Below are 10,441 nucleotides of genomic sequence, written 5' to 3'. Positions count from 1 at the left end.
TACTTGATTCTTTTTATTTCGTTTGTGGGTTCACAAATATTTAATCGGTCCTAAATATTATGTGATGATGATATTTTGATAGAGCATGTATGTATCAAATTTGGGGTCAATTTAATCCATATAACCCCTTCATTTTATTAATGCAATTTGTACTTAGTTTGACGTTCAGTATAGTGGTCAGCATTGACCCCCTTCAAAATGTTGAGAATTTATGGGTCTATAGATATATAATCGGTCTAAAGTTTTATGGTGATTTTATATTTAATAGAGCATATATTTACTAAATTTGGGGTCAATTCGATATGTCTAACTATTTCATCAGATTAATGCAAATCAGACTAGGTTTGCTGTCTAATGTAGTAGTTAGCATTAACACCCTTCGAAACGACTGAGAATTTATGGGTATAAAGATATCTAATTGGTCCCAAATTTTGTGTGATGATAGTAAACTTGATAAAACATGTATATACCAAATTTGATATCAATTTGATTTGTCTAACCCCTTTATCAAATTAATGCAATTAGGACCGGATTTGTTGTCCACTGTGGTGGTCAACACCGATACCCTTCCAATAGGTTAAGAATTTTTGGGTCCACAAATATCTAATTGGTCTCAAATTTTGTGTGATGATAGTATATTTGATAGAGCATCTATGCATCAAATTTTAGGTCAATTCATGTCTGACCCATTCATAAGATTAATGCAATTTAGATCATGTTTGATAATTGTTATTACTGACACCCTTGAAAACAACTAAGAATTTTTGGGTCCAAAGATATCCAATAGGTCTCAAATTTTGTGTGATAATAGTAGACTTATTAACACGCATGCACACCCTACGCACATCCACACACTCACACCACAGTGGTTTTTCACGACAATGAGTACTCGAACTCAATACCCCATGTTGAAACTCTTATGAGTCTACCACTAAAGCATGTTGAAACTCTTGTGATGATAGTAGGCTCGATAGAGCATGTATGTACCAAATTAAGAGTTATCCTGATCTGTCTAACCCCCTCATCATATTAACGCAATTTGGACCAGATTTGTTATCTAGTGCAGTGATCAACTTTGACACCCTTCCAAACGGTTAAGAATTTTTGGATTTGCAGATATTTAATTGGTCCTAAATTTTATGTGATGATAGTATATTTGATAGAGCATGTGTGTACTAAATTTGGGGTCAGTCTGATTTGTCTAACTCATTCACTTGATTAATACAATTTGGACTAGGTTTGTTATCCAGTGCAGTGATCAACACTAACACCCTTAAAAAATGTTGAGAATTTATGGTTCTATAAATATCTAATCGTCCCAAATTTTATGTGATAATAGTAGACTTGATAAATCTTATATGTGTCAAATTTGTGGTCAATGTGATATGTCTAACCCCTTTATTAGATTAATGAAATTAGAATCGAGTTTGCTGTCTAATACAATGGTCAATACTGACACCCTCCCAAACGATTGAAAATTTGTGAGTCCACATGCCTTCAATTAATCGCTAATTTTGTAGGATGAATGTAGACATGATAAACCATATATGTACCAAATTTAAGGCCAATCTAATCTGTATAACCCCTATTGTAGGCCCATCATAATTCTTATTTGTGATTCAACTTGTTCAACTGGTCATATAGACCTGGACGCTGGGACTGCACAAATATCAGCTTGTCCTAAAACTTTTTATGGGATCCACTGATCGTGGGCCACCTTGTGATGTTCATAAGCCATTTGAATGCTTATAAGATTATTTCTACTAAGCTAGATTGAAAACACAAATATTAGTTTGATCCACAACTTTATGGGCCACACCATGAACCCACTTGATACATACGTCATATTATTATGGTGGTTGGTTCGGCTGTGGGCCCCACTTTGATGCTCATGCTTTGGCAATGAGGCCCACATTCATATATGTGATTGTACTTGTGTGACCATAACTGTGGGCCCCTTTTGATAGCAATGTTGGGCTTTTGAATGATTCTAGCGTACGTAATGAAATCGCCAATGTTGATGCTATCACGGAATGTGTGCCAATTGTTGAATTAGCCCATTCAAATTAAGCATATAGATTTCAAATTTTAGACCATACTTGACATTTAGACCGACTAGATAGTTAGTCACTCGATACGATAGTAATGATGTTCGGTTATGTTGATGTGTGGCTATGATGATGATGATGATGACATTGTAATTTTATAGTTCATTTGGCTGATTGGACATGTTGTGATGTGATAATTATATGTAATTAATTGTCAATTGTTTATTGGGCTTTGGAAGAGTCCACTTGCCTATTAGGCCTTGGGAAAGCCCATTTACCTATTGTGCTGGGTGAAAGTTCACTTGTTCACGAGCCTTATGAGAGCCACTTGTTTAAAGGCCTTGGGAATGCCTACTTGCTTATAGGTCTTGTGGAAGCCCACTAAAGGACTTGGGCTCATAACCAAATGAATGATATATAGTGAACTGTTGATAGTAAAATAATACGTTCTTCTTGCTTACATTCTTATTAGTATAGCATACCCATGCATCCATTCGCGAGACGACAGCGAATAATTGAAACTTTGGGATCCAACAAAATTAAATAGATATTGTAGTCCTCATGTTGGTCGAGTGGAGTTATCACGACTCCTATGTTGGTTGAGTGGAGATATTGTGTCCCCCGTGTTGGACGAGTGAATTTGCGATCCTCATGTTAGCCAAGTGGAATATGAGACATGGTATTAGGCCCTCTTATTGGCCAAGTGAAATATATGATATAATATTAATGCCTTGTGTTGGCCAAAGGGAATATGTGATATGATATCGAGCCCTCGTGTTGGCGAAGTGAAATATGTGATATGATTTTGTGGTCCTTGTGTTGGTCGATTAAATTCACATGATGAATTGTTATTAGGCCCTTGTGTTAGCTAAGCCAAAATATGTGATATGATATTAGGCCCTCGTGTTGGCTTAGTGAAATACGTGATATGATATTGAGCCATTGTGTTGGCCAAGTGAAATATGTAATATGATATTAGGCCCTTATGTTGGCCAAGTGAAATATATGATATGATATTAAGTCCTTGTATTGACTAAACGAAATATGTGATATGATATTGGGCCCTCGTGTTGGCCAAGTGAAATATATGATATGATGTTGGGCCCTTGTATGGTAAAGTGGATTTATACATTGCATTATATGATTGTTGGGTAGCCCATCTATGCAATTTGATGACGGGACCTGAGGCACTGAAGTATTGTATTATTGGGCAACCTATTGTACGCGATATGGTGACGGGACCTGAGTTTTTATGATGGGTATTGTTGGGCAGCTTATCTACACAATGAGGTGATGGACCCAAGGTGAGTAATATGGATATTTAGTGATGGCCCTCGTGTTGGTCTAATCGAATTCGTGAGTAGTTCAATCTAAACTTAGAACCATATGGACACGTCAGGGGATGTAGGAGTGACCTTCTTTTGTGTGGAAAAAGCTCAACTTTCCTAGATTAGGGAGGTTTCAAGTTCCTAGTGTACGATACCCGACAATTACCCCAATTGGCCATTGGAAAGCTTCCTGTCTTCATGTGCATTTGTGCTAGGAGTATGGGAGAGTATAGCAAACATATCATAGGGGAACAGTGAATTGTGGCCATCCCCCGATTCTACTAAGAGAGATGTGAGGTTGTCATTAATGTTATTATTTGGAGTATTTAGAGAAACAGTATACCACATGCATCTATACATTTACACGCATGTTAAACTTTATCCGCATCCATTCATACATTACTAACCTGGGTTAGTAGTATGCAACTAAACTATCAAGTGCTTATTCGTAGTAGTTAAGATTTTGGTTAGATATGTGACTAACATGATATTAAGAGTTTACCACCTTGAAACTCATCATCCAAATTAGGTATAGGACAGGCTTGGATAAAAGTTCTTTATGCTTGACTCCATAACACATAAAACTGCAAACTACTATCCCGATCCCATCATGTGTTGGTTATATTCTCTACTTGTTATAACACGATATTAACATGCTTAGTTATTTATCTCTATATGTGGTTATTGTTAAGAAGAAAACATCCGTAACTTTGACTGAGATCACTGATAAAGACAGTCAAATCCCTTGATCTTCCCCAACAACTTTAACAAACCTCTCTTTTATATTTTAAATTTCAAATCAAATGTTTGTTAGGGTTGTTATTATGTTGTTATTTTTCTCTTTGTTTGTAAATTCAATTCTCTTGTAACCTACAATATCCTAAGTGTATATATATGCAATATACCTCTCGGATCTGGTCATGAAACCAGAATTCCAAACAATTCAATCTTTGTCATGGTATCAGAGCTATTGACTCATGTCTGATCCATATGTTTTCTCCTATCCTATCCTCATGGCTGCCTCTTCTTCAAACTCTCATGTTGTTGCTTTTGTTGGTCCTAACCTTAGTCAACTTGTTTCAGCTAAGCTTGATGGGGAGAATTATCTCATGTGGTTATCATAAATTGTTCATGTACTCAAAAGTAGTGATTTGATGGGCATCGTGGATGGTTCAGAACCGTGCTCAAATAAGTTCCTCTTAGATGATCAGAGAAGACAAACCTCTAATCTCAATCCAGCTTTTCTTTTATGACACAAAAATGATCAGTTTGTTCATTAATGTCACTCTTTCTCATAAGGTGACACCCTCGGTTTATAGCATCACTTCTGCAAAGGCTACTTGGACTACTTTATCCAACAAGTTTGCCTCTCAATCCAAATCTCGGATTGGCCATCTAAAGAGAAGACTTCAGTCCCTATCTCAAGGCTCTAGAAACTGCTCCACCTATCTAGATAATGCAAAGGAGATTGTGGCAGAACTTAGTGCAACTGGGAAACACATTGATGATGATGATCTGATTAATTATATTGTCTCTGGTTTGAATCCTTCTTTCCTTCCTTTTATCACATCTCTTTCTATTGCTTCCCGAGATAGAACTATCTCTTTTGAAGATTTTCAAGCTGAACTACTATCCAATGAACTTTTACTTGAGCACCAACTCAAAACCATTTCACCTGACACCAATAACTTTGCCTTCTTTGCCCGAAAACCCTAGCATCAAAATTTCCAGCAAAACAACTTTCCTCCACGTTCCAACCAAAATTTTCAGCACCAAAACTTCACTAACCGCAAGCCCAAATATCCTGAAAAATCAAACCAGCCCTCATTGCAAACACCTTACCACTCTCCAGCTCCTCCTAAACAGTCCAATCAGCAACCTTATCAGTTTCCAAAACCCAATTAGCAACAGCAGCAGTCATTCAGCACCCCCAGATCACCCTGTCAGATCTGTGGCAAGTCTAATCATAGAGCTCTTGACTGCTTCCACTGCATGGACTATGCTTATCAAGGCTGACATCCTCCAGCTCAACTGGCTGGAATGGTTGCACACTCTAATGCCACACAAGAAGGTGAAGAGACCTGGTTTGCTGACAGTGGAGCTAATCAGCACATCACGGCTAATCTTGAGTAGATGACACTCCATCAACCTTACACTGATCAAGAGAATGTTGTTGTTGGTAATGGACAAGGTTTGAGTATCCATAACACTGGTTCTACCATTTTTCACACTCCTACTTCCAAACTTAAACTAGTTCGTGTTCTTCATTGTCCTCAAGCTTGTACAAATTTACTTTCCATCAATCAATTCTATCTAGATAACCATTGCTTCTTTATACTCACTGGAACTCACTATTTTGTTAAGGACAATCACACGGGGCAGACATTGCTGGAAGGCAGGAGTAGTGGTGGACTCTATCCTCTCAAGTTGCAGAATTTAGATATCAGTAAGCCGCTTGCTATGACAGCTATTGTAGGAGTTAAAGCACCTGTTTCAGTTTGGCATTCTAGATTAGGGCATGCTTCAAATTCAGTTGTATCGTTTTTGTTGAACAAATACTCTCTTCCTTTTGTTGGTTCTTTAAATAATTCTAATCTTAAGCTTATTCATTCTGATGTGTGGTCTTGTTTCACCAAATCTCTTGGTGGTTGTCGTTATTATGTTATATTTATTGATGATTTTTCTCGTTATTCTTGACTTTATCCTATTCATAACAAATCAGATATGTATGTTTGTTTTGGTAAATTTAAACTCCTAATTGAGAATCAATTGTCCTGCAAAATTAAGCAACTTCAAACTGATGGAGATGGGGAATACATGTCCAAACAATTTCAATTGTTCCTTCAAAACAATGAGATCCATCATAGAGTCATCTGTCCACACACACCTCAACAGAATGGAGTTGCCGAGAGAAAACATAGACACGTCACAGAAATGAGGTTATCTTTGTTGGCTCAATCTCACTTATATACTACTTATTGGGTTGATGCTTTTTTTACAGCCATTTTTCTCATTAATCGGCTACCTACAGCTATCTTGATAATCAAACTCCTTATTCTAAGCTGTTTGGTACAGTTCCTGATTATTCAGCCTTGCGATCTTTTGGCTGTGTATGTTATCCTCTCTTACGGCCTTACTCCTCTAACAAACTGATGTTTAGAACTAAGAGGTGTATTTTCCTAGGTTACAGCTCCAATAAAAAAGGGTACAAGTGTCTTGATCCTTCTTCTCACAGGATATATGTGTCTTGGCATGTTGTGTTTAATGAATCTAAGTTTCCTACAGCTGAAGAAGTGCAATCCATCTCTACCTCTAACAACATGTCTTCCTCGATAGATACATCTCCCCCTATTCTTTTTATTTCAAATTTTGATTTATCTCATTCTCCTCCTATTTTTTCTCATCCTAATCATTCTACTACAGTCACTAAAACACCTTCCTGTACCGAATCAGATTCTCCTCCTACTAATATATCCACTTCTGACCCTCCATCTCAATCTATTCCTTTATCCATTTCAGGTACCCCTACACCTAGCATACCTTCCTTGTCTCCTATAAACACTCAACCTCCAAAATTGCATCCTATGACCACTAGATCCCAAACAGGCACCCTCAGAACCCGTGAGTTCCCTAATTTCACCTCATTCCACTCCACTAAACACCCACCCATTGCTCTAACCAGTACTATGGTACCTCTTGAACCTAGTTCTTACAAACAAGTATCTCTTGATCCGGCTTGGTGTCATGCCATGCAAGAGGAGTATGATGCTTTGATGGCCAATAAAACCTGGGTTCTCTATCCTAGACCTGTTGACCATATTGTTATTGATAACAAGTGGGTTTATAAGGTGAAACAAACCTCAACGGGTGAGGTTGATCGATTTAAGGCAAGGCTGGTAGCTATTGGCTATCAACAAGAAAGTGACTAGACTATACCGAGACTTTTAGTCCAGTCATCAAGCCTGCAACTATTCGGATTGTTCTTATTCATGCCATTCAATTTGACTGGACTATCACTCAACTGGATGTTTCTAATGCTTTCTTACATGGAGTGTTACAGGAGGAAGTATATATGGAGCAGCCTAAAGGTTTTGTTAACTCAGAATTTCCTGATTCTCTCTGTAGACTTAAGAAATCGCTTTATGGCCTGAAACAGGCTCTTCGGGCCTGGTTTATGAAGCTGTCCCCGTCACTCTTGGAGTTTGGTTTTACCTCATCCACTGTGAATTTCTCTTTGTTTGTTTATTATAACGATGATGCTCATTTGTTCTTTCTCATTTATGTTGATGACATCTTAGTGACCGGGACACATCAAACCATGATTTCTTCCCTCATCAGTCAGCTCCAGCTTCAATTTAAGATGAAGAACCTTGGTGACTTGCATTTCTTTCTTGGCATTCAAGCTCACAGGGACTCTTTTGGTTTACACTTGAGGCAGACTAAATATATTAATGATCTTCTCCATCGCACTAAAATGGCAGGAGCTAAACCTTTTCCCTCACCATGTTCACCAGGACTTCGGTTGTCCCTTACTAGTGGTGAGCTACTTACTGCTAATCATGTGACAGAATATAGGCAAATGGTTGGGACATTGCAATACTGCACCCTCACCCGTCCAGACATCTCATTCTCTGTTAACCAACTCTGCCAATTTATGCACTGTCCCACTTCCTCTCATTGGTCTACAGTTAAAAGAGTACTAAGATATTTTAAGGGGACTATTCATCATGGCTTATGGTACACAAAAGCTCATCTGTCTCTTCAGGCCTTTTGTGATTCTCACTGGGCAAGGAATCCTGATGATCGTCGATTGACTACAGGCTATAATATTTTCCTTGGCTCATGCTTGGTGTCTTGGTCAGCTAAGAAACAACTTGTGGTGGCTCGGTCTAGTACTAAAGCTGAGTACCGAGCTCTTACCTTTGCCACTGCTGAGTTGTATTGGATAAGGATGCTCTTGCAGGCTCTTTGCATTCCACTTGCTCCTCCTCAATTCTTTGGTGCGATAACATTAGTGCTTTAGTCTTGCCTTCCAATCCTGTTTTTCATGCCAGAACTAAGCACATTGAGGTGGATTTTCATTTCATTCGGGAGAAGTTTGCTAACAAAGACATTTCCCTTTAGTTCCTTTCCACACAAGACCAGCTTGCTGATGTGTTCACTAAGGGGTTAAGTTCAGCTCGATTTTGTCTTCTTCGAAACAAGCTACAGGTGTGTCTCCCCCCTCCAGCTTGCGGGGGGATGTTAAGAAGAAAACATCCGTAACTTTGACTGAGATCACTGATAAAGACAGTTAAATCTCTTGATCTTCTCCAACAACCTTAACAAACCTCTCTTTTGCATTTTAAATTTCAAATCAAATGTTTATTAGGGTTGTTATTATGTTGTTATTTCCCTCTTTGTTTGTAAATTCAAATATCTTGTGACCTACAAGATCCTAAGTGTATATATATGCAATATACCTCTCGGATCTGGTCATGAAGCCAAAATTCCAAACAATTCAATCTCTGTCAGTTATTTATGTTTTACTCTATTTCGATGCAAATGCTACTTGATTATGTTATGCCTGATTACTTGTGCTCTACTTTGATTCAACAATGTTAAACCTTTGATTTGGCTATGTTATGCAACGTGATAAAAATACCTAGTGAACTTTCATAGCTCATCCCATTGCTTCCTCTTATACTTACAAAAAGGACTCACTAGTGAAGACAAGTAGGCATAACTTCTCTTGATTGTCTATTTTAATAGTATGTTATTATTTTAAACTATCAAGGAATGTGATATTTAAAATATAAGGAACAATACTTGACAAGGGATGTCAATGGATCAGCTTGGGCTAGTGTTACGCCTTGAACTCAAGTAATTATGGTATATCCTATATATATATATATATATATATGCTCACCTGTGCACAAGTTTTCACGAGAACTAGTGAGAACTTCTTGAGAACTCATCTCCTGTGATATGAGTGCAAGATCTAAACTGTCCACATGATGCAGCACCCCATGAAACCCCTAGGGCCAACTTTTACTTTGATCCAAAACTTTGGTGGGCCATGAAAAACTAAAACAGTTTCCTCCCTTGATTTGCATCTCTCTTTGCTATAGCCCACTAGAGTTTTAGATTAGAGTGAAAATTGGTCCTTTGGGGTTTCATGAGATGCCGCATCACATGGACCGTTTAGATTAAACACCCATGACACGTGTACATGTGCGCAGGTGAGCATGCCTATATATATATATAAACACACACACACAGCCTAACGCATGGAATGGCATTTATTCATCTATGAAATTCTTCATACCAACAATGTCAACCATTCCACCATCCCCATAGAGATACTTGAGCGAGCAAATGTTTGCCCCATTACAGCTCCAATTGAGCAATTTGTTGATATTTTGATGAACTACTACAAGAGATATAGACTGCATGCTTGGCCTGACAAAGCTAGCCTTATTGAGATTGGAAGAGATTACAACTCTGGTGGCAACCATGTCTCTTCAGAGTATGAAGATGATGGTAACCCTATCTCCTCAGATTCTGAAGTTTGAACAAGCATCCTTCCTTTTATGGGCCACGTAGCACAACGGCCCGCCAAAATGAAGCAAGATTATTGTAGCAATTATTGTACTTAAGTATAAATTAGTGATGTAACTCGATACTGTATAAAATTATTATTGTGTCGGCAACTATAGTACTGTAGTTGTTTGTCTTTTGTGTAACATTGTAATATTGGTAGAATACTCTAGCATAATTGAAAATTTGTAAAATCTGGATCCTGATCCAATGATCACTATAGAGGACTTGAAGAAATGAAAAATCCAGACTTTCCCATCTATAAAAGGGGGGCGTCCTCTCATTCTCCAGGCAGAGTAAGTCCTAGCCGAGAGTTTCCTTCTTTCCATCTCTTGTTTCTCCTCCTCTTGTAAAAATCTCTATACTTCTTTGCAAAATTGCTCTGTTTCTGAATATATATATATATATATATATATATATATATATATATATATATATAGAGAGAGAGAGAGAGAGAGAGAGAGAGAGAGAGAGAACTTTTTGAGA

The 10,441-nt window shown here is 37.8% G+C and overlaps 1 protein-coding gene and 1 non-coding gene across 2 annotated transcripts; both read left to right on the top strand.

Moving 5' to 3' along the window:
• Positions 1-4,873: 4,873 nt before the first annotated feature.
• LOC131244946 (small nucleolar RNA Z247) lies at positions 4,874-4,998 on the top strand. Its single transcript, XR_009170713.1, has one exon. It is a non-coding gene; the product is annotated as a small nucleolar RNA Z247 (small nucleolar RNA).
• Positions 4,999-7,062: 2,064 nt separating this feature from the next.
• LOC131244046 (uncharacterized mitochondrial protein AtMg00810-like) lies at positions 7,063-8,399 on the top strand. Its single transcript, XM_058243712.1, has 2 exons — positions 7,063-7,272; positions 7,437-8,399. Exons 1-2 carry the CDS (start codon positions 7,063-7,065, stop codon positions 8,397-8,399), a joined length of 1,173 nt encoding a protein of 390 aa, XP_058099695.1.
• The last annotated feature ends 2,042 nt before the right edge of the window (positions 8,400-10,441 follow it).

This window comes from Magnolia sinica, chromosome 4 (genome assembly GCF_029962835.1).
Source record: "Magnolia sinica isolate HGM2019 chromosome 4, MsV1, whole genome shotgun sequence".
Taxonomy (NCBI): domain Eukaryota; kingdom Viridiplantae; phylum Streptophyta; class Magnoliopsida; order Magnoliales; family Magnoliaceae; genus Magnolia; species Magnolia sinica.
Note: the sequence above shows the minus strand (reverse complement) of the source record. Positions and strands in the feature narration are given on the sequence as shown.

Coding starts and splice junctions, on each gene's coding strand:
- LOC131244046 (XM_058243712.1), top strand. CDS start 7,063: ATGGTACCTCTTGAACCTAGTTCTTACAAACAAGTATCTCTTGATCCG. Junction 7,273..7,436: donor ATCGATTTAAGGCAAGGCTG/GTAGCTATTGGC, acceptor GGAGTGTTACAG/GAGGAAGTATATATGGAGCA.